The sequence below is a fragment of the Porcisia hertigi genome, chromosome 13, assembly GCF_017918235.1.
Source record: "Porcisia hertigi strain C119 chromosome 13, whole genome shotgun sequence".
Taxonomy (NCBI): domain Eukaryota; phylum Euglenozoa; class Kinetoplastea; order Trypanosomatida; family Trypanosomatidae; genus Porcisia; species Porcisia hertigi.
The window spans coordinates 543,667-567,503 of record NC_090572.1 but is presented as its reverse complement, the minus strand read 5'-3'; the positions used below and the strand labels follow the sequence as shown (position 1 = coordinate 567,503).

General features: G+C 56.9%; 6 protein-coding genes across 6 annotated transcripts; all 6 read left to right on the top strand.

Annotated features, from left to right (window-relative positions):
* Nucleotides 1-177: 177 nt before the first annotated feature.
* JKF63_06348 (uncharacterized protein) lies at nt 178-1,575 on the top strand (the record flags this gene model as incomplete). Its single annotated transcript, XM_067902298.1, has 1 exon — nt 178-1,575. One exon carries the CDS (start codon nt 178-180, stop codon nt 1,573-1,575), a length of 1,398 nt encoding a protein of 465 aa, XP_067758795.1.
* Nucleotides 1,576-3,443: 1,868 nt separating this feature from the next.
* JKF63_06347 (uncharacterized protein) lies at nt 3,444-6,740 on the top strand (the record flags this gene model as incomplete). The annotated part of the gene is made up of 1 exon (XM_067902297.1): nt 3,444-6,740. One exon carries the CDS (start codon nt 3,444-3,446, stop codon nt 6,738-6,740), a length of 3,297 nt encoding a protein of 1,098 aa, XP_067758794.1.
* A 2,629-nt stretch (nt 6,741-9,369) lies between these two features.
* On the top strand, nt 9,370-10,431 carry JKF63_06346 (uncharacterized protein; the record flags this gene model as incomplete). Its single annotated transcript, XM_067902296.1, has 1 exon — nt 9,370-10,431. The coding sequence occupies one exon, from the start codon at nt 9,370-9,372 to the stop codon at nt 10,429-10,431; it is 1,062 nt and encodes a 353-aa protein (XP_067758793.1).
* Nucleotides 10,432-11,607: 1,176 nt separating this feature from the next.
* Nucleotides 11,608-15,147, top strand: JKF63_06345 (uncharacterized protein; the record flags this gene model as incomplete). The annotated part of the gene is made up of 1 exon (XM_067902295.1): nt 11,608-15,147. One exon carries the CDS (start codon nt 11,608-11,610, stop codon nt 15,145-15,147), a length of 3,540 nt encoding a protein of 1,179 aa, XP_067758792.1.
* A 1,839-nt stretch (nt 15,148-16,986) lies between these two features.
* On the top strand, nt 16,987-18,384 carry JKF63_06344 (uncharacterized protein; the record flags this gene model as incomplete). Its single annotated transcript, XM_067902294.1, has 1 exon — nt 16,987-18,384. One exon carries the CDS (start codon nt 16,987-16,989, stop codon nt 18,382-18,384), a length of 1,398 nt encoding a protein of 465 aa, XP_067758791.1.
* Nucleotides 18,385-20,253: 1,869 nt separating this feature from the next.
* Nucleotides 20,254-23,550, top strand: JKF63_06343 (uncharacterized protein; the record flags this gene model as incomplete). Its single annotated transcript, XM_067902293.1, has 1 exon — nt 20,254-23,550. One exon carries the CDS (start codon nt 20,254-20,256, stop codon nt 23,548-23,550), a length of 3,297 nt encoding a protein of 1,098 aa, XP_067758790.1.
* Between the last annotated feature and the right edge of the window lie 287 nt (nt 23,551-23,837).

The window sequence follows — 23,837 nt, the reverse complement described above, 5'->3', positions numbered from 1 at the left end:
TCTTCGTCGTCGTCGTTCTCCCTCCCTCAGCGCCACGAAACCGTGGAATCCCCCCTTTCATCGTGGCGGCGTCTACCGCGTGAGGTAAGCCGTGCGACGGCACGTGTGTGCGTGTGGGGGAAAAGAGTGGCGCACCAGCGGACTCTATTTTCCCGGTGCGACTTGCACGGTGGCCGCATGAGTGAAGCTTGTGCGATGGCCGGCGAGGCAACGCTAACTGAGCTGGTGTCCAGGTGCTGCTGCTGTGTGGCGGAGCTGATTCTTGGCGAGGGGGCTGCCGCCGACGTCGGGGGCTACAGAAGCGTCTACCACACGCGATGGCTGGAGCGCTGCAGCCTCGTTGCAGGAGGAGGGGGGACCGTAGGCGAGGCAGAGCTGCATCCGGGACAGCAGCACGAGTGCAGCCCCGCCGAGCATCTAATTAGTCAACTTGCGCGCATCTTCCCGCTTCTTCAGCCTGCAGCTGGGGGCAGTAATAGCGCCTGCGGCGACGGTGGCGCGCTGGCCCCGTCCTTGGCACGCAACGTTGGCGCAGGGGTCTCTGAGACGTCGCCGTCGTGGCAGTCCGCTTTTGCGCCCCCGCCACCGACTTGGTGGGACGGCGTTGCCGACGCCCTCGATGCACTCTTTAGTGCCGTGGACGACGTATGCGTCGACAGTGTGGGTGTGTCGTCGTCCACTGTGTGTTCCTCAGCCCTCTCGCTACCCCCAGCCGTGCTTGGGGGTGAGTCGCTCTCTCAGATCGAGGCTGCCCTGACGGAGAAAAGCTGCATCATGGCTGGGCTGCTGCTCCACCGCGACGTGCTGCTACGCAGTGGGCCGTGCTATACAGCGGTGGTGTCACCTGTGCTGGTTGCATTGGACTTGGATGGTACGCTGCTGCGCTCCCCACTGAGCTCCATCTCGCTTCGAGCTGCGCTTGCGGCGACGGCGGCGGAGGTGCGTGCGCTGTTCGTGGACGCGGACTTCCTAGGCGCGTTCTGCGAAGCGGTCACTCGGCACGGGCACGAGCTGGCGATCTGCTCCCTGACCGAGGGGGCCGCTGATCAGTGGGCCACGTGTCTTTCGGTGGCTGAGACAGTACTGTGCCTGCTCTCGCGCGTTCTTCCACCCATTCGCGCCTACCTCACGAGCACCGACGATGTTGTGTGCGTACCGCGGTCCGTGGCGGGGCCGGGCAAACTCTATCACCTGCAAGAGCTGCAGCAACGTCGAAACTCACGGGACGAGGGGCCGCATCCACTTAGGAGGCCGATGCACCCAGATGAGATGCAGCAGCGGGTTAGTGACACGGGCGCCTCTCCGTCGTCTGCGTTTCTCTACCCCTCACACGACGACGACATTGTGAGGGAGGTGTGGGGCCAATCAACGACTCTGATGCCCAAGTGGCTGAGCACTGATATGGTGCTGATCGACGATGACAGAGAGAATTGCCGCACGGCTGTGACGCAGGGCTACCACGCCACGCCGTGCAGCGAGACAGGAATGAGCGCTGCGTGGTACGCGGCGAACCCAGAGCTGCAGGTGCTCCTCGGCACCCCTGCGAGCGAAGTGGTGCCGCGCAACAGCGCCTGACCAGGGAGTACGTGGATGTGATGCTTCCGCAAGGGCTGCCAAGCGCACCTCCCACCCTTACCGGCGGTGCTTGCATTATTTTCTTGTCTTGGTGTGATTGTCATCTTTTTGTTGCAGCAGCAAACCCCTTCTTTGCCCCCCTCTCCCCACCCCTCTCCGTTCCACACAGACACACGCAATCACACATTGGCGTAATGCCGGGCGCATCTGCACTGCAATAGACGCCGGCGTTTGTGGTGGTGGTGCATCTCGTGTAGGCGTCGGTGTATGTGCAGCTTCCGCGCTGGGTAATGACGACGGTGGGTCCCTCCGCACGATAGGGGAAGGGGGGGTATGTCAGCAAACGGCGACTGCTGGAGAGACGGATGTCTCGTCGACTTTGTAGAAAATGACAACGCACTCGAGCGATTACAACTGGCAATGAAGTTGCATGGACACGCAGACGGGTGGGTGTGGCCCCCCCCTCCCCCTTTAACTCTCTCCTTTGGTGTACCAACGACCCTCGCGTATCGTGCCTCGCTATCATTGTGCTCACTTGCCCTCTTCTTCCTTTCTGCACCCCCACTCACCACAACTCCTCACCCAAACACACACGCTCGCTGCTTGAAACACACCAAGACTATTTACCCCCCAACAGAAAAAGTGTTGGGTGGCGGCTGGACCCTCTCCCCCCACCCCCCTCCTCCCACCTTCCCACCCCCAGTCCCTCTTCCCGTTTCTTCCTGTGCGGTTCGAGGGTTATATATTTCGCCCGCGTTACTTTCTCCGTCTCTCTGTGAGCATATCACTGCAGGGTTGTTTCTCGCTGCCTCTCGCCAGTCCTTGCAGTCTGGCCCCCCCCTCCCCCCCCCTCACTCACTCACTCACAAGCCTGTAAGCGCATTTAAGCATCACCCAACCCACCAAAGGAATCGTCATAAACTCTACAGAAGTCTTCTCGCATCGAGTGTGAGCCCCCCACCTCGCCGCACTTCCCAGCACCGCTTTTTGTTGTCCAACTGAGGTGTGGTGTACTGTTGCGACTGCCGCTGTCATTTCGCCGTTCATCCAACCCCCTCCCTTGATTTGTTGTAAGTTGTCCCGCCTGTGAATTCCATCTTGGGTCATCTTACTTTTGCAGTCCCTGTGGCACACACCGTTGCCGTCGGTGCTGTTGCTGCACCCGACTCGGCAGGAGCGTCCCCATACATTTGCAGGTCCCGTTGTGTGTGCGTGTGAGGGCCTCGTCTCTCCGTGCATTCGTCGTCTACGTTCCCTTTTCTGTGGAGGCTGTGCCCCCCCCCCCCCCCTCCCTCCCTCAGACTGCGTATGGTGTTTCGCTGTTTCTCCCTCTGAAACACACTACCGGGGTCTTTTTTATATATTTTTGCCACGTGATCACATCGAATCGTGTCTTCGTCGCGTGCGCACTCAAAGCTTATTTCTCTCCGCCCTCCCCTCTCCTCCTTTTTTCCCCCTCCTTTTCACTCGTCCGTCGCTCTTAGGCCTTCTTCACCTCCACCCCAATCGGTCTTTTCGCCGCTCGCATCTTTTTTTTTGGTGTGTGTTTTTTTCCTTCCCGACTCTTTTAGGTTGCCTCCACTCTCGTTTTTGATCTCTTCCATCCCTCTTTCCCTCTCTATTTTACTTTGTGTGTGTGTGTGTGTTGGCTCAAGCTTGCTGTCTGCTTCGTTGTGATTTACTTGTTGCCCTCACATCCTTTGCTGTGCTCGGACTTTACCGCAAAACGTTGTCTGTGTGCGTTTTTATTTTTATTTTCTCAGCACGTCTCTCTCTCTGTCTTCTCGTTTTTTTCACACTCACAGTTGCCATACAAATACCCTCGTTAAAGAGAGAGAGAGGGCGGGCGGCGGCGGCCGTGGCCAATCATGCTGAGCCAAGGGCCTTATTGGCGTAGGTACTTCCCCACCAGCGTCTTCCCGGACAAATTGTGTAGTTTCATTTGCTGCAGTCGTCTCGCGGAGGACGTGGATGAGGGAGATGGCGAAGTGATTGTGTACATGAACGACCCCGAGTCAAACGCGCAGTTTCACTACCCATCAAACTTCATTTGTACCTCGAAGTACACCGCCTTTTCTTTTGTGCCGATGTCTCTCTTTTTCCAATTCCACAAGGTGAGCAATGTGTTCTTCCTTATCACAATGCTCTTCAGCCTCATCCCAGGCGTGGCTCCGGTGAGTCCGGCGACGTCCATCGTGCCACTCGTCGTCGTGCTTGCCGTTGCGCTCATCAAAGAGGGTGTGGAGGACATCAAACGGCATCAGGCAGACAACCGCGCCAACTCTATTCCATCGTTGGTACTGCGCAACGGCGAGCTCGTGTCGGTTAAGAGCAAGGACATCCGAGCTGGTGACGTCATGTGCATTAAGAACGGCGAGGAGGTGCGTGCCGATGTTGTCCTGTTCGCTTCATCCGTCGAGGAAGGACTGGCGTTCATCGACACGTGCAACCTGGATGGCGAGACGAACCTCAAGTCACGCAAGGCGCTGGAGGCGACCTGGAAGCTCTGCGAAGTCGAGGCCGTTATGAATACGAAAGCTGTACTGCACACGAGCACGCCGGATCCGGGACTACTCTCGTGGGCGGGGCTTCTGGTGCTCAACGACGAGGAGTACGCGCTGTCGTTGGAACAGTTCCTGTACCGCGGCTGCGTCTTGCGCAACACGGACTGGGTGTGGGGCATGGTCGCCTACGCCGGCGTCGACACGAAGTTGTTTCGAAACTTGAAGGAGAAGCCACTAAAGTCGTCGAACTTGGATCATAAACTCAACTATTTCATCGGTGCCATTTTTCTCGTGCAGCACGCCATGATCTTCACAGTCGCGTTTTTGGCGTTGTGGTGGAGTCAAAAGCACAGAAATGTGCCACACCTCGCATTCTTCATTGAACAGTATCAGGGTGGACGTCTGTGGGGGTACCGCTACTTGACATACTTTATTTTACTGAGCTACTGCGTTCCCATTTCGCTGTTCGTGACGATTGAGATGTGCAAAGTCATCCAGGCGCAGTGGATGCGGGTCGACTGCCTCATGATGGAATACATGGGCAACCGATGGCGGCATTGCCAGCCGAACACGTCGAACCTCAACGAGCAATTGGCAATGGTGCGCTTCATCTTCAGCGACAAGACCGGGACGCTGACGGAGAACGTCATGAAGTTCAAGCGGGGCGACGCTCTCGGCATTCCGATTGACGCCGACAACCTCCATGAGACCATCGTGCGCCTGCGCAGGGAGGAGGAGTCGAGTGAGCTGGGGACGCTGCAGGAGTACTTCCTCGCGCTGGCCTTGTGCAACACGATTCAGCCCTTCAGGGAAGAGACGGCTGAGTTTGGCATAGTCTATGAGGGCAGCTCCCCGGACGAGGTTGCGCTGGTCGAGGTTGCTGCCGCTGCTGGGTATCGCCTCATCAAACGCACCGCAAGGAGCATGACGATCCTACTGCATAACGGCACGCGCAAGGAGTACAACATCCTCGCCACGCTGGACTTCACGCCCGACCGCAAGATGATGAGCATCATTGTCGAGGACGTCGACACGAAGAGGATCACACTGTATAATAAAGGGGCCGACAGCTTCATCAGGCTGCAGCTGAGCCACGCCCCGGATATGCAGGGACAAATGGAGAAGATGGACAGCACACTGACGGACATGTCCTCCTCAGGGCTGCGCACGCTGCTTGTATGTGCAAGGGACATCACGCGGCGCGAGTTCGACCCCTGGCTCATAGACTTCACTGAGGCCGGCAAACTCCTGAAAAACCGGAGCGCCATGGTTGACAAAGTTTGCCTGCAGATGGAGAGAGACTTGCGACTTGTCGGCGCCACCGCCATCGAGGACAAACTGCAGGATGAGGTGCCCGAGACGCTGTCGTTTTTCTTGAACGCCGGCGTGACCATTTGGATGCTCACCGGCGACAAGCGTGAAACCGCCGTGACGATCGCGGCGACGTCGACGCTCTGCGACCCGAGGAACGACTTTGTCGATCACATTGACATTGGCCATTTGTGCCCATCGGACCCTCAGGCCATCGAGCGTGTTGGACACGACCTCGACGTGGTGGAGAAGCACGTCGCGCTGAAGGGGACACCCCAGGAGCGGCGCTGCACTGTGGTTCTCGACGGCCCGGCACTGAACATCGCAATGGAGCACTATTTTGAAAAGTTCCTGCGCCTTTCCCAAGAAGTGAGCTCCGCTGTGTGCTGCCGCCTGACGCCGATTCAAAAGGCAAACGTGGTCAACATGTTCCAAAGGTCGACCGGCAAGACCGCGCTGGCCATCGGCGACGGTGCCAACGACGTCTCAATGATCCAGGAGGGGCGGGTTGGTGTGGGCATTATTGGGTTGGAGGGCGCACAGGCTGCCCTCGCCGCAGATTACGCGATTCCCCGCTTTAAGCACCTGCGCCGCCTGTGCGCCGTGCACGGCCGCTACTCGCTCTTCCGCAATGCCAGCTGTATTCTTGTAAGCTTCTACAAGAACCTCACGGTGGCGACTGCGCTGTTCATCTTCGCCTTCTACTCTGGTTTCTCAGGACTCACGCTTTTTGACGGATGGATACTGACTTTTTACAACGTCGTCTTGACAAGCATCCCACCTTTTTTCATGGGCATATTTGACAAGGACCTTCCCGAGGAAGCACTGCTGGAGCGGCCGGAGCTGTACACGCCGTTGTCGCATGGCGAGTACTTCAACTTCACGACGTTGCTGCGGTGGTTCACTGAGTCGGTTATAACAGCGGTGATCCTCTTCTACGTTGCCTTCCCGACGCTGGTCAATCTGGAGGGCTCTCACCGGCTCTACACTGGCAAGGAGACTGGCACACTCGTGTTCAGCGGCCTGATCTTCGTTGTTCTCACTCGCTTCGCGCTGCAGGTTCACTACTGGCAGTGGCTACAGGTGCTCGGTATTTTCTTGTCCGTCACATTTTACCCCGTAATGATGATGGTGCTCTCCGTCATACCTTCCATCTTGGGTGACACAACTTTGTACTATCAAGCGTTTGACCTGATGTCCACCCCGAAGTACTGGTTTTATATTATCCTCTACGTTGGCATGGTGCTGGTGGTCATCCTCGGCTACACTGTATTCCAGAAGACTTTCTTCCCATCCCCGCGCGACATCGCCGAGCGTCAGTACATCGTGAAAATGGGTGGTTTGCTGTGAGAGATGTGCAACATTAGAGGATCAAAGGCAGGCGATCAAAGCGGGTGACAGTGGCGGTGGCGACAATTGAGAGAGAGAGAGCAACGCACGGTGTATACTCTCCAGGCGACATTATAGTGAAACAACAGACACACCCGCAATAACAGAAGAGGAAACACTTCGCCCTCTAAAAAAAAAATAATCATCAAAAAGAGGGGGAGCAAAAAAAAAATTAATAACATCCGTGCAGTCCACAGAAGTGTGGCGGGGAGGGAGGGAGGGGGGAGAACAAACGAATAAACGAATAGACCAACACAGGCCCCCTCCCCCTCTTCCCCCTCCCGAGCCGGTTAGACGTGTGCGTCACCCCCTCCTTCCTTTAATATTTTTCCCATCGGTTGTGTTTTTGCCATTTTTATCCCGATGACCTGGAGCCGCCTCTCCCGCGTGTGGGGAGGGGGGGGGAGGAGATCTGTGGTGTGCGCATGGATGGTGGTGCGGTGCGGTCCGCTACCCGCTCTGTGTGTGTGGGGGGTGGGGTGGGAGGAGAAAAGAAAGCACACATCCTTCCCCTCTATCCGCCTCTCAAGGACGAACCATCTCTGCTGGTGACACGATCGAGCGCCTGCGATGTGGGGGTAGCGGGTGCGATGTACCGCTACGGACGTCGGCCGTGGGGCCCCGGGCCGGTGGTGCTGCGTGCGGGCGACCTGTAGCACTGAACACGTTTGCACGATCCATGTGCTGGGCGGCGCGCCAGCGTGACTCGATGGGTGAGCCACCCCCGACCCTCGCTGCCTAGTGGTGGGGGGGGGAGGGATAGAGTGAAGTGGTGGGGAGGGGGGGGGGCGTAGAACTGGGCGCCGTGGCCGCGGTGTTGGGGTGTGTGGCTGAGCCGGCCATGACTGTACCGCTGCCTCGCACCACACGCTGGACCAGTAAACGGGCCGCGCGTGGTGGTGGGGGTCTGTGTGTACGGAGCTGATGTGCATGACACAGCGAACATCGTCGGTTGAAAGCGGCTGATTGTGTGTGTGTGTGTGCGTGCGCGTATTTTCACTGTTTATTTGCGATGGTCTCGCGGCATCTGAGAATGCAGTGACAGGCCAGCCTGTGTGGTGATATGTGCTGTGCTTGCGTCGGCTGCCCGTATGTAATGCTTCTTGACCACGAGTGATTCTTTTTTTTTTACGTGGTGGCTTAATTCTTTATTTTGAGTTTCGTGCGGGTGTGCGTGTGTTGTTGAGGAGGCCGTACTTTCTATCACTCTCGTGTGCTGCTCGTCCTTTTTTCCTCTCTTCCCACGTGTGTAAGTGTCTCACCATCCCACCCTTCCGCACTTCTATTTATATCACTGTGCATTGCGGTGAAGGAGGTGCCCCCTTGGCCAGCGAGTGCTCGCGACTGTCTCTGGAGGAGTTCTTCACTGCATGTTTTTTTTTTTTGGTGTTTCTTTTCACTCCCCCATACCGGCAGGTGAGTTCAACTTTGTCCCCGCAGAGTACACGGATATGCATACACGCACCTATATATAAATATATATTTATATATGTACATGTGTATATATGTGTATGTATATGTATATATGATGTGTGTGTACATGTGTGTACATGCGCTCTTTGTTGTATCTCCGCACGCTTCTCAACTGGGGGCGTAAAGGTGTGAGAATATCGACAGGGAGGGGGTGGGGGGGACTTGATATTGTGGTTGGGGGAAACATCCTGGCGATGGGAAACAGTCTATTCTTCAGAGAATGAATGAGCTTCGGTCGTGTTGTTCGTGGATTTGTGTGTCCTGTTCGCTGAGAGACAGAGCGACGTACTAAAGTGTGGTGCAGAACTCCTGTGTGTGTGTGTGTGTGTGTGCTGTGGGTCTCCGCTGACCAAGTCTCGGCTGCATTTTTTATTTTACGTTTTGTTTTTACCTCCCTGCTTTTCTGAACATGCAAGCCGCGCGACTGCCGTACGTGGCGGACACAACGAGGTGAGATGTTATATAATAGAGGAATGGGGAAATTGTACATACCGCACGGGGGAGTTTCCCTTGCTGCCTTCACTCCCCCACCTCCCTCCCCCCCTTTATCGCCGATCTTTTCGTGCCATGTACCCCACACTCATTGTCTCTCCTCACTTCTCCTCATCCATCATCATGCCCCCTACCCCCCCCTGTTCTCCCCTGACTTTCCACTCTTTACGTATCGAACACCTATACATATATATATATATATCTACAAACACGCACACACACACACACACGCGTGCGTGTGTTCACATCAAAATGATTTGTACAGAAAAAGAGGGATTTTTTAAAATTTTATTCTACAGTGCGTCTGTGTGTGTGTGCGTGAATCGTCATTCCGACGGGCCTGCCTGCTGCGTGTGTTTTTTTAAACGTTTTCTCTTTCTTTTGTTCTTTGAGAAAAGCAAAAAAAAAAGAGGAGGACATAAACGTCGGCGCCGTCGTTTGTTGAGGGGCATTGTCTACCCTCTGTGGTACGTACCTCCCACAGAAAACATCACCAACCGGTGACGTGTGTAGGACGAAGAGGGGGAGGGGGAGGGGCGTCTCCTCTTTGTTGAGGGGATATCGCACATTGTTTTTTTAAAATCTGCTACACAACCAAACACACGCAGTTGTGTCTATTCACAATATGGACCAAAAGCAGATGCACAAGTTGCTCCTCATGGGGCCTGGCGGAGCCGGCAAGACATGTATGCGCAGTATTATCTTCGACAATTATCTTCCACGCGATGCTCTGCGACTCGGCATCACTATCTCACTCGACCAGAGCCAAGTGCACATACTGCGCAACCTTTTTTTGAACCTGTGGGACTGCGGTGGCCAGCACCGGTACGTCACAGAGTTTTTAAACCGCCAGAAGGAGTACATTTTTCGCTACGTTGGCGTGATGCTTTTTGTGTTTGACATTAACAGCATGAGCCGTGATAGCCACAGCGGAATGGGCGGCCCTGGCTGTCTTGCAGGTGAGGGTAGCAGCGCCACAACGGACTGGAAGCTCCCAGAAATGCTGGAGTACTTCCGCGAGGCGATGCGTTTTATTCGTCAGTACAGCCCCAAGGCAAAAGTCTTCGTGCTGCTGCACAAGATCGACCTAATCCACAAAGATCTCCGTGAGGAGATCTTTCAGAAGCGCAAGCAAGAGATCTTGAACTCCATCGACGCAGGCGATAGCACGGACATCGAGTTCTTCGGAACCAGTATATGGTCTGATTCACTTTACCTTGCCTACAGCTCGGTAGTACGTTCGCTCGTGCCGCACCGCGATGTTCTGGTTGAGACGATGCGCAGTATTGCCATCGCGTGCAACGCGGCTGAGGTGGCCCTCTACGAGCGGAGCACTTTTCTCTGCCTGACGCACATCAACCGCAATACAGCCTCCGACGGTTCGACAGCGCTGTTTTTGCAGGGAAGCGGGGAACTGCGCACGACGGAGGTGAGTGAGACGGTGAAACGCTTCAAGTTGAGTTGCATGAACAACACAACCAGCCTTGGCGGTCTGAGCATCACCACGGAGACGTTCACAGCCCTCTTGTGTCCGTTCACGGATTGCACGCACGTGCTAGTCGTCTCGGTGGACCCCACAGTAAACGTGGAGCTGCATCGCCTCAACGTGAACGCAGCGCGCCGACGCTTTGAGCAGTTTCTGGACTCCGACGAGCCCACCGCGTGTGCGATGCGAGAGGTTCTGTAAGAAGCGGGACGTCGTCGCAGTGGAGGTGGTGGAAAGGGGGAGCGAAATCAGCGTCTTCGACACATTTGCGTGGGGTCTCACACTTTCTCAAACTCCATACACCCTCTTGGGTTTCCGTCCACTTTTTCGTTTTTTTTCTTGTAATACCGCTGCTGTCTCCCTCCCCCTTTTTTTTTCTTGGGTGGGGTGGGGTGGGGTGGGTGGTCGTGTCTGCCCTCTCAATTTTTTTTGTTTGCAGAGGGAAGGGGGTAAGAGATAAAGAGCCGCGGGTCGCCCCTCTTGTGTACGTATGTGCATGTATGGTTCTGTGTGTGTGTCTGTAGTATGAGGAGTGGAAAGGACGAGTGTATGTTTCTTAGCCACCACCACCTCCTCGCGTGCATCTCGCTCTCTCTCTCCCCCCCCCTCGTGTGGCTCCGCTCTGCGTTATGTTGTTCTGCATAGGTGAAGACACATGGGAACGCCTGAAAAAAAAGGAAGTATGCTCATGAATGGGAATCTAGGGTGGTGTGAGGCGTGGGGGCCACGGCACTCTAGGCAGGTGAACAAGTGCACTGACACCCACCCATTTGGATGCGAGGTTAATTTTGCACCGTTTTCTCTGCTAGGGTTATGCATGCCATACATCTCTGCATTCTGTCAGCGTTACCAGACATTGTTTTCTTTCGCTGCCGAGCAAGAATGAGCATGTCGGGCTCTGTGCCATACCCCTCAGGCTTCTTCACAACCCCTTCCCTTCCCCTCCTCCTCCTCCTCCCCCGCTTTTTTCCCCATCTCGACCACACTCGTTCCTTGAATGGCGCCTAGCCGATGGACGCTTGCGGTTGGGGTCAGAGTTTCGTCTTATTTGTTTTTCCGCAGGTCATTGTTGATGCTGCCTCTCAATTTTTTTTCCATTGGATTTCACACCCCAACACTCTCCTCCTCCTCCTCCTCCTCCTTCACCCCCCCCTCACACACACACACACACACACACACACATCACTAGTCCGAGCTGGCGCAACGAGAACTAAAAGGAAGAAAATACACGCACACGCGTGCACGAAGTCACGTTCCCTCCCCCTCCCCCCTTCCCCCTCCCCCTCCTGGCCCTGATTCTTTTTTCTCTCACCCATTCTACCATTCACCGTATATCGCCCAAAGGAAACAACGACGCGCGCGCGAACACGTGTTGCCATGGAGCCGTCATCGTCTCCGCCGTCCACAGCTATTGTGCCCACGTGGCGCGTTGGCCACGCCGTCACCTCGTCGTCACGGTGTTCCACAGCGTACCGCAGCCACTACGTCGTGTACGCCGCTACCGACAATTGCATCGCCTTCGTCGATGTGTCGACGGAGCAGCAGAAAAGCCTTCATGCGGAGGCGCGTTGGCGACATTCCATGCGCTTATGTGCCCTTGCCTCACCAAATGAGTGCGTCAGCTTCGTTGCCGGCCATCCTGAGAAAGATCTCGTGTGCGTCGGCACGGACTGCCATGGCCTTTACCTCACTTCCCCCACGAATCCTCTGCTGACAGAGGCAACAAAGCTGCCGCGCTCTGTAACGGGGGACTGCACATATGGCGCCACCTTTCTTTTCACGGAAGAGGCGAACTACCTAGCATTCTCGTCTCTGTTGCATAGTCGTCCGTCTGAACAAACACCGCACAGGCTGTTCCTGTGGAGTATTGATGCGAAGGCACTCGTTTGGCGTGGTGCCATGGGACCTCTGCAGAGCATGTGCAGCCTCGCCTACGATCTTTCCATCGCCGCCTGCAGCGCCGGCAGGATTGGCCTGTTTAGCGTGCAACACATTGCCAATTCTGCGGCTGGAAGCACAGAGACACCAGCTGACAGACTGACGCCCAGTCACCGAGAACGAAATCGCCTGATAGTGCTGAGCCGCCACTGCAGCACCGTGGAGGAGTTGCATGAGGCCGAGTACACGTGCTGCGTGGCAAGTCCAGTGGAGGGCGAGAGGGTGTATTTTGCGTTGACACGCAGCGGCCTCTTGGTCGCGTTCGACAGTTCTGCTGGGTCAGTAGTGCGGTGGATGGACTGCAGGGTTCCATCCGCCACAGCGTTGTGCTGCGTTGGCAAGGAATGCTTGATGGTGGCCGGTACCATCGCGCGCCTCTTTCAGGCCGAGACGTGGGAGTTTCAGGGAAAGGCCAAGTGCCAGGACACACTCGTTACCAGCGCTTCTGCAGGCGGAGGTGTTGGGGGTAGCGATGAGGTTGGTGCAACGAAGGAGGCGCGCGAGGAGATCGGTGCTGCTGAGAGCGGCACACCTGTTTTTACAAGTGGGGTCAGCGCAGGCAATGGGCTCTTGGCTATATTTGAACAAGGTGGCGCCCTTTCACTATACTCGACGGAGCCGAAGGCAGGCACACAACGCATAAACCTGCACCGTATCTCCGTCTTCAAGCCGCCTCCTTTAGCGCCTGCGGAATCGACTGAGATATGGTACATGAGTTCATCACTTTGGTGCTGGTGGACACCCCAAGCGCTGATGTTTCTCTCTCCCCCCGGCTGCACGTTGATCGCCTCGTTTGGTAGACCTTCTACCTGCGCGACGCTACACCCCGCCACCGGTGTAGTGGTGTTATTCGACACGGCGCGCAACGCTCTCGTTGCTTACGGACGTACATCGGGGGAACCAGCCGAGGTGGGCAGTGCAACTATGGTCGCTGGGGAAGGTGTGCTCAGCCTCACCAGCTCTCCGACTGGTGATGTTTTGTATGCACTGACAACTTCGGCAACAGCAGCGGGGGCGAACATGTCCTCGGCGCTGCGGCTCAGTCGATACCGATGCTGCTGGGCTGAGACGCCAAAGGAGGGCAGTAGCGGTTGCGGCCGTGCTCTCCTGCTAGAGAAAATCAAAACGAGCAGCTCTGCTCTGGTGCCTGCGGGAACGCACGCATTGGTTGTTTATAGCAAAAGTGACGTGACTGCCTCACAGCCCGAATCCGCAGCTGATGAGACAGACCAAGTCGTGGCAGTGCAGCGCGCGTGCATCACAGCGCTCAGCAGTGGTGCGGCAGTGTCCGGTCAGGCGCCTGTCTTGCCGACGTACACCCACCAGGATGCTATTCGCCAGGTGATACCGTGCCGTGGTGGGCTCGTCGTGGCGGGCGTCGTAACCTCCGCCTATGTGCAACTCAAAGATAAATCGCAGTGGCTGATGAAGTCACTCACAGAGCCATCGGCTGCAGAGGGGACGCAGGAGAAAGGCGATGCCAATGTGCAGGTCGTGGCCACCGTAGCGAGGCACCGGCCGGATATAGTAGCAGTTTGCCGTGGCTCGCGCCTCTCGGCGTGGCAGCTGAACAGCGGCAGTCCTCTGCTGATCGCCACAAGGGTTCTTGCGACCTCTGTACGTGCTATGTGTAGTGCCGAGGGCAAAAAAGGTGCAGAACTGCTTGTGTGGACACTTGGGTGCGGCGGCTTGGACCTGTACACGCTGGGGCCACTGCAATGCACCGCACCGCTTCGCTGCGATGGGGAGAGGCTTCTTCCACCACCTAAAGAGGTCACGAGGAGGAGGACAGTCCCCTCGCCGTCAACACCTCTGGCGTTTGCGTCATCACCAGCGCAAGGTCCTTCCGCTACCCCACGGCGCATCGCCCGCACTCCCCGCGGCCTTGCTGTAACAGGACGTGACGCGTCCAAGGCAGCAGGGGCCCGTGGGCAGCGCCGCACCGCTTCTACAGGTGCACCATCCAGTCGCGAGCTGAGCGACCGCTTTGACAAACTGACCGGCTTCTATGCGCGTCAAAAGCACGACAGCCAAACAGGCGACCATGCACGCACCCCTCGTTCGGTAGGCCTCTCTCGGCGTTCCCAGCCTCCCATCATTAGAGCCGCTGAGACTAGCATGTCCTCCTCGCAGGTAGACAGTGCCCCGGCGCCGTCTCACACGCCTCGTGATCGCTATACTGAGACTCCGTCGAACCCCCCGGCCACCGCCAGCTTGTGTGCCTCAGCGGTTGATGTGTCGGACCTAACGGTGGACTCTCAGGTGTTCCGTGCTGCGGTGGCGGCAGCTCACGCAGGTGTTGACGACGGACCCTGCATAGGCAGTGGTGACGCATTCTCGAAGAATGACGGTGCCTCGGCAGCCTTTGATAGAGCACTCGCCAGCGAACCCGCCATGTGTGCTGATAGCCCACCGCAGCGACGGGACCCACAGTTCACCCCTTTGCCGCCTCTTCCGAACGCAGAGGATGTCGTCTTGCACACCACCACCCCCAGCGGTCGGGCAAAGCCGCCTTTCGGCTCCGTATCTCTGCAAAGTGAGGAGCGGCCGTTGGGGGACGTGAGGCCATGTTCTACCCCGAATGGCAGCAGCTGCTCGATGACAACAGAGCAGTTCGCTGTGCAAGCTCGTCACCTGCGGGAGTCTCTGCTTCACCTGAAAGAGTTCCTGGAGCAGAGCGAGCTTTCAGAATCCGCTAGCGAGGCATCCTTTGCCGCGGCGACGGAGGAGGACCTCGACGAGCTCTCCACCCTCCTCACAACAGTTGCGGCACAGCTGCAGCTGCGCCAGGTCCGGCGATCTGGTGAGAGTGTGCGTGCGTACAACGCGAAGGGGTCCTCCGTTGCTGGTGAACCAAAGGCCACACCTGACGCGTATGCGGTGGTGGCAACCGAGCTTGCTCGGATACAGGCGCAGAATGCGAGGCTGGAGGAGCAGAACCGTATTATCCTTGCTCAGCTGCGCGGGGGGCCGCACTAAGTACACAGTTGCAACGCACGCTGGCGCCCACCTACCAGCATACATGCGCACACACGCGTCGGTACCACGTGAAAGAACGTTGCCCTCTCAACCCCTTGGGTCGCTCCTCCTGAGCGACCCTGTTTTGGCTCCCCACCTCCCTCGCTCCGTTTTTTGTAATGCGTGTCGTTTGCTATACTTCGCTGTGGATATGGCCCCCACCCCCTGTAGTGTTGTGGGGCCTGCGTCTAAGGGGGGGGCGTTCCTCGACTCTTTTCTGTTGTTTTTTTCTCTCTCTTCCCTTTTGAGCACTTCCCATCTCACTCATGAGATTGCGCGCCCCCCCTCCCTCCTCCCTCCTCCTTGCACACTTTCGAAACCAATGATGTCACACAACAAATGTGTGTATCTGTTGCTCCCCTTCTTGTTTTCTTCGTCCCTTTTCTTGTTTCACATCCCACTCCATTTTTTTTTTGCACACACACGTACACACACACACACACACACACCATCACGTCACGTTACGTCATCTCTCCACACTCCTCCAGACCTCGCCTCCGCGGCCTCCGATGGACACCTCGGACTCGCGAATACGTTTGTCTGCGCGTTTTTTTTTTGTCCCTTTTCCCCTCCTCATCGGGTAATCGTGTTTTTGCCATTTCTTATCCCGATGACCTGGAGCCACCTTTCCCGCCTGTGGGGAAGAGGGGGGGGGGAGGGGATCTGTGGTGTGCGCATGGATGGCGGTGCGGTGCGGTCCGCTACCCGCTCTGTGTGTGTGTGGGGGGTGTGGGGGGGGAGAGAAAAGAAAGCACACACCCTTCCCCTCTATCCGCTTCTCAGGGACGAACCATCTCTGCTGGTGACAAGATCGAGCGCCTGCAATGTGGGGGTAGCGGGTGCGATGTACCGCTACGGACGTCGGCCGTGTGGCCCCCGGCTGGTGGTGGTGGGGGTCTGTGTGTCTGTGCTGAGGGGGGGGTCTGGGGGAGGGTGTTCAGTCGGGGAGTGGACTTGGCCTGATGTTGTATGGCAGAGGGCGGTCGCGTTTGCACAAACCGTTTTTGTTTTTCCTTTTGTTTCGTCCGTGTCGCAGGGACCCCCATGCGTAGACGGTGCTTAGCCGCACCTACAAAAGAAGTAGCTCGCGTCTGGCCACAACATCAAAAAACTTTTCACGCATTGAGCCACAACGCGTTAACGCCGCGGAGAAACTCAGCGCTGCAGCACACATAGTCAGCGTCCCGGGCCTCCTTTTCTCTTTCGCGTCTTCCCGGCCCCCGTTACCACGCTGTCCGACGGTCCGACGACCGCCTGTGCGTCACGGAGCATGTGCAGGTTATGTGCATGCTTTGGTGTGTGCGCGGGTCGGGTGTCTAGTCCGATCTGTGTCACTGTGCCGACCACTACGCATGCATGTTTCGTCACGACGTCCCATCACCTTTGTATTCAATGTTCTTGTGACGGGTGTGCGCTTTTTTCTATGCCTCTCTCCATGCACGTCTCTCGGGGGGGGGGGGAGTCTAGCGGATGCATGGGTGCCCGGGTCGCACCCGAGGGCACTATCACAGCTCTACAGGAGATAGGGGGCCTCTCTCGGCTAGAGGCGTAAACTCTTGCACAGCCACCACAGTAGCGGACATATATATGTATATACATATATACATATATTTATACGTGTGCCTCTTCGTCGTCGTCGTTCTCCCTCCCTCAGCGCCACGAAACCGTGGAATTCCCCTTTCATCGTGGCGGCGTCTACCGCGTGAGGTAAGCCGTGCGACGGCACGTGTGTGCGTGTGGGGGAAAAGAGTGGCGCACCAGCGGACTCTATTTTCCCGGTGCGACTTGCACGGTGGCCGCATGAGTGAAGCTTGTGCGATGGCCGGCGAGGCAACGCTAACTGAGCTGGTGTCCAGGTGCTGCTGCTGTGTGGCGGAGCTGATTCTTGGCGAGGGGGCTGCCGCCGACGTCGGGGGCTACAGAAGCGTCTACCACACGCGATGGCTGGAGCGCTGCAGCCTCGTTGCAGGAGAAGGGGGGACCGTAGGCGAGGCAGAGCTGCATCCGGGACAGCAGCACGAGTGCAGCCCCGCCGAGCATCTAATTAGTCAACTTGCGCGCATCTTCCCGCTTCTTCAGCCTGCAGCTGGGGGCAGTAATAGCGCCTGCGGCGACGGTGGCGCGCTGGCCCCGTCCTTGGCACGCAACGTTGGCGCAGGGGTCTCTGAGACGTCGCCGTTGTGGCAGTCCGCTTTTGCGCCCCCGCCACCGACTTGGTGGGACGGCGTTGCCGACGCCCTCGATGCACTCTTTAGTGCCGTGGACGACGTATGCGTCGACATCGTGGGTGTGTCGTCGTCCACTGTGTGTTCCTCAGCCCTCTCGCTACCCCCAGCCGTGCTTGGGGGTGAGTCGCTCTCTCAGATCGAGGCCGCCATGACGGAGAAAAGCTGCATCATGGCTGGGCTGCTGCTCCACCGCGACGTGCTGCTACGCAGTGGGCCGTGCTATACAGCGGTGGTGTCACCTGTGCTGGTTGCATTGGACTTGGATGGTACGCTGCTGCGCTCCCCACTGAGCTCCATCTCGCTTCGAGCTGCGCTTGCGGCGACGGCGGCGGAGGTGCGTGCGCTGTTCGTGGACGCGGACTTCCTAGGCGCGTTCTGCGAAGCGGTCACTCGGCACGGGCACGAGCTGGCGATCTGCTCCCTGACCGAGGGGGCCGCTGATCAGTGGGCCACGTGTCTTTCGGTGGCTGAGACAGTACTGTGCCTGCTCTCGCGCGTTCTTCCACCCATTCGCGCCTACCTCACGAGCACCGACGATGTTGTGTGCGTACCGCGGTCCGTGGCGGGGCCGGGCAAACTCTATCACCTGCAAGAGCTGCAGCAACGTCGAAACTCACGGGACGAGGGGCCGCATCCACTTAGGAGGCCGATGCACCCAGATGAGATGCAGCAGCGGGTTAGTGACACGGGCGCCTCTCCGTCGTCTGCGTTTCTCTACCCCTCACACGACGACGACATTGTGAGGGAGGTGTGGGGCCAATCAACGACTCTGATGCCCAAGTGGCTGAGCACTGATATGGTGCTGATCGACGATGACAGAGAGAATTGCCGCACGGCTGTGACGCAGGGCTACCACGCCACGCCGTGCAGCGAGACAGGAATGAGCGCTGCGTGGTACGCGGCGAACCCAGAGCTGCAGGTGCTCCTCGGCACCCCTGCGAGCGAAGTGGTGCCGCGCAACAGCGCCTGACCAGGGAGTACGTGGATGTGATGCTTCCGCAAGGGCTGCCAAGCGCACCTCCCACCCTTACCGGCGGTGCTTGCATTATTTTCTTGTCTTGGTGTGATTGTCATCTTTTTGTTGCAGCAGCAAACCCCTTCTTCGCCCCCCTCTCCCCACCCCTCTCCGTTCCACACAGACACACGCAATCACACATTGGCGTAATGCCGGGCGCATCTGCACTGCAATAGACGCCGGCGTTTGTGGTGGTGGTGCATCTCATGTAGGCGTCTGTGTATGTGCAGCTTCCGCGCTGGGTAATGACGACGGTGGATCCCTCCGCACGATAGGGGAGGGGGGGGGTATGTCAGCAAACAGCGACTGCTGGAGAGACGGATGTCTCGTCAACTTTGTAGAAAACGACAACGCACTCGAGCGATTACAACTGGCAATGAAGTTGCATGGACACGCAGACGGGTGGGTGTGGCCCCCCCCCCTCCCCCTTCAACTCTCTCCTTTGGTGTACCAACGACCCTCGCGTATCGTGCCTCGCTATCATTGTGCTCACTTGCCCTCTTCTTCCTTTCTGCACCCCCACTCACCACAACTCCTCACCCAAACACACACGCTCGCTGCTCGAAACACACCCAAGACTATTTACCCCCCAACAGAAAAAGTGTTGGGTGACGGCTGGACCCTCTCCCCCTTCCCCCCACCCCCTCCTCCCACCTTCCCACCCCCAGTCCCTCTTCCCGTTTCTTCCTGTGCGGTTCGAGGGTTATATATTTCGCCCGCGTTACTTTCTCCGTCTCTCTGTGAGCATATCACTGCAGGGTTGTTTCTCGCTGCCTCTCGCCAGTCCTTGCAGTCTGGCCCCCCTCCCCCTCACTCACTCACTCACAAGCCTGTAAACGCATTTAAGCATCACCCAACCCACCAAAGGAATCGTCATAAACTCTACAGAAGTCTTCTAGCATCGAGTGTGAGCCCCCCGCCCCACCGCACTTCCCAGCGCCGCTTTTTGTTGTCCAACTGCGGTGTGGTGTATTGTTGCGACTGCCGCTGTCATTTCGCCGTTCATCCAACCCCCTCCCTCGATTTGTTGTAAGTTGTCCCGCCTGTGAATTCCATCCTGGGTCATCTTACTTTTGCAGTCCCTGTGGCACACACCGTTGCCGTCGGTGCTGTTGCTGCAGCCGACTCGGCAGGAGCGTCCCCATACATTTGCACGTCCCGTTGTGTGTGCGTGTGAGGGCCTCGTCTCTCCGTGCATTCGTCGTCTACGTTCCCTTTTCTGTGGAGGCTGTGCCCCCCCCTCCCCTTCCCTCAGACTGCGTATGGTGTTTCGCTGTTTCTCCCTCTGAAACACACTACCGGGGTCTTTTTTATATATTTTTGCCACGTGATCACATCGCATCGTGTCTTCGTCGCGTGCGCACTCAAAGCTTATTTCTCTCCGCCCTCCCCTCTCCTCCTTTTTCCCCCTCCTTTTCACTCGTCCGTCGCTCTTAGGCCTTCTTCACCTCCACCCCAATCGGTCTTTTCGCCGCTCGCATCTTTTTTTTGTGTGTGTGTGTTTTTCCTTCCCGACTCTCTTAGGTTGCCTCCACTCTCGTTTTTGATCTCTTCCATCCCTCTTTCCCTCTCTATTTTACTTTGTGTGTGTGTGTGTGTGTTGGCTCAAGTTTGCTGTCTGCTTCGTTGTGATTTACTTGTTGCCCTCACATCCTTTGCTGTGCTCGGACTTTACCGCAAAACGTTGTCTGTGCGCGTTTTTATTTTTATTTTCTCAGCACGTCTCTCTCTCTGTCTTTTCGTTTTTTTTCACACTCACAGTTGCCATACAGATACCCTCGTTAAAGAGAGAGAGAGGGCGGGCGGCGGCGGCCGTGGCCAATCATGCTGAGCCAAGGGTCTCATCGGCGTAGGTACTTCCCCACCAGTGTCTTCCCGGACAAATTGTGTAGTTTCATTTGCTGCAGTCGTCTCGCGGAGGACGTGGATGAGGGAGATGGCGAAGTGATTGTGTACATGAACGACCCCGAGTCAAACGCGCAGTTTCACTACCCATCAAACTTCATTTGTACCTCGAAGTACACCGCCTTTTCTTTTGTGCCGATGTCTCTCTTTTTCCAATTCCACAAGGTGAGCAATGTGTACTTCCTTATCACAATGCTCTTCAGCCTCATCCCAGGCGTGGCTCCGGTGAGTCCGGCGACGTCCATCGTGCCACTCGTCGTCGTGCTTGCCGTTGCGCTCATCAAAGAGGGTGTGGAGGACATCAAACGGCACCAGGCAGACAACCGCGCCAACTCTATTCCATCGTTGGTACTGCGCAACGGCGAGCTCGTGTCGGTTAAGAGCAAGGACATCCGAGCTGGTGACGTCATGTGCATTAAGAACGGCGAGGAGGTGCGTGCCGATGTTGTCCTGTTCGCTTCATCCGTCGAGGAAGGACTGGCGTTCATCGACACGTGCAACCTGGATGGCGAGACGAACCTCAAGTCACGCAAGGCGCTGGAGGCGACCTGGAAGCTCTGCGAAGTCGAGGCCGTTATGAATACGAAAGCTGTACTGCACACGAGCACGCCGAATCCGGGACTACTCTCGTGGACGGGGCTTCTGGTGCTCAACGACGAGGAGTACGCGCTGTCGTTGGAACAGTTCCTGTACCGCGGCTGCGTCTTGCGCAACACGGACTGGGTGTGGGGCATGGTCGCCTACGCCGGCGTCGACACGAAGTTGTTTCGAAACTTGAAGGAGAAGCCACTAAAGTCGTCGAACTTGGATCATAAACTCAACTACTTCATCGGTGCCATTTTTCTCGTGCAGCACGCCATGATCTTCACAGTCGCGTTTTTGGCGTTGTGGTGGAGTCAAAAGCACAGAAATGTGCCACACCTCGCATTCTTCATCGAACAGTATCAGGGTGGACGTCTGTGGGGGCGCCGTTACTTGACATACTTTATTTTACTGAGCTACTGCGTTCCCATTTCGCTGTTCGTGACGATTGAGATGTGCAAAGTCATCCAGGCGCAGTGGATGCGGGTCGACTGCCTCATGATGGAATACATGGGCAACCGATGGCGGCATTGCCAGCCGAACACGTCGAACCTCAACGAGCAATTGGCAATGGTGCGCTTCATCTTCAGCGACAAGACCGGGACGCTGACGGAGAACGTCATGAAGTTCAAGCGGGGCGACGCTCTCGGCATTCCGATAGACACCGACAACCTCCATGAGACCATCGTGCGCCTGCGCAGGGAGGAGGAGTCGAGTGAGCTGGGGACGCTGCAGGAGTACTTCCTCGCGCTGGCCTTGTGCAACACGATTCAGCCCTTCAGGGAAGAGACGGCTGAGTTTGGCATAGTCTATGAGGGCAGCTCCCCGGACGAGGTTGCGCTGGTCGAGGTTGCTGCCGCTGCTGGGTATCGCCTCATCAAACGCACCGCAAGGAGCATGACGATCCTACTGCATAACGGCACGCGCAAGGAGTACAACATCCTCGCCACGCTGGACTTCACGCCCGACCGCAAGATGATGAGCATCATTGTCGAGGACGTCGACACGAAGAGGATCACACTGTATAATAAAGGGGCCGACAGCTTCATCAGGCTGCAGCTGAGCCACGCCCCGGATATGCAGGGACAAATGGAGAAGATGGACAGCACACTGACGGACATGTCCTCCTCAGGGCTGCGCACGCTGCTTGTATGTGCAAGGGACATCACGCGGCGCGAGTTCGACCCCTGGCTCATAGACTTCACTGAGGCCGGCAAACTCCTGAAAAACCGGAGCGCCATGGTTGACAAAGTTTGCCTGCAGATGGAGAGAGACTTGCGACTTGTCGGCGCCACCGCCATCGAGGACAAACTGCAGGATGAGGTGCCCGAGACGCTGTCGTTTTTCTTGAACGCCGGCGTGACCATTTGGATGCTCACCGGCGACAAGCGTGAAACCGCCGTGACGATCGCGGCGACGTCGACGCTCTGCGACCCGAGGAACGACTTTGTCGATCACATTGACATTGGCCATTTGTGCCCATCGGACCCTCAGGCCATCGAGCGTGTTGGACACGACCTCGACGTGGTGGAGAAGCACGTCGCGCTGAAGGGGACACCCCAGGAGCGGCGCTGCACTGTGGTTCTCGACGGCCCGGCACTGAACATCGCAATGGAGCACTATTTTGAAAAGTTCCTGCGCCTTTCCCAAGAAGTGAGCTCCGCCGTGTGCTGCCGCCTGACGCCGATTCAAAAGGCAAACGTGGTCAACATGTTCCAAAAGTCGACCGGCAAAACCGCGCTGGCCATCGGCGACGGTGCCAACGACGTCTCAATGATCCAGGAGGGGCGGGTTGGTGTGGGCATTATTGGGTTGGAGGGCGCACAGGCTGCCCTCGCCGCAGATTACGCGATTCCCCGCTTTAAGCACCTGCGCCGCCTGTGCGCCGTGCACGGCCGCTACTCGCTCTTCCGCAATGCCAGCTGTATTCTTGTAAGCTTCTACAAGAACCTCACGGTGGCGACTGCGCTGTTCATCTTCTCCTTCTACTCTGGTTTCTCAGGACTCACGCTTTTTGACGGATGGATGCTGGCTTTTTACAACGTCGTCTTGACAAGCATCCCACCTTTTTTCATGGGCATATTTGACAAGGACCTTCCCGAGGAAGCACTGCTGGAGCGGCCGAAGCTGTACACGCCGTTGTCGCATGGCGAGTACTTCAACTTCACGACGTTGCTGCGGTGGTTCACTGAGTCGGTTGTAACAGCGGTGATCCTCTTCTACGTTGCCTTCCCGACGCTGGTCAATCAGGAGGGCTCTCACCGGCTCTACACTGGCAAGGAGACTGGCACACTCGTGTTCAGCGGCCTGATCTTCGTTGTTCTCACTCGCTTCGCGCTGCAGGTTCACTACTGGCAGTGGCTACAGGTGCTCGGTATTTTCTTGTCCGTCACATTTTACCCCGTAATGATGATGGTGCTCTCCGTCATGCCTTCCATCTTGGGTGACACAACTTTGTACTATCAAGCGTTTGACCTGATGTCCACCCCGAAGTACTGGTCTTATATTATCCTCTACGTTGGCATGGTGCTGGTGGTCATCCTCGGCTACATTGTGTTCCAGAAGAGCTTCTTCCCATCCCTGCGCGACATCGCCGAGCGTCAGCACCTCGTGAAAATGGGTGGTTTGCTGTGAGAGATGTGCAACATTAGAGGATCAAAGGCAGGCGATCAAAGCGGGTGACAGTGGCGGTGGCGGCAATTGAGAGAGAAAGAGCAACGCACGGTGCGAGGCCGTGGATTGTGTGCTGATGTTGTTCTTGGTGTGTATCTGCATCGTGTGTGTTTGTGTGTATTGTTGTATGTTTTCTTTTTAGCTTTTGATAACAGACACGTCTCGTTTTGATTGTGGCCCTGGCCTGAGACGACGTGTGATGGAGTGAAGAAAAAAAGAATTTGTCATATACAGTATCTAATGTGTTG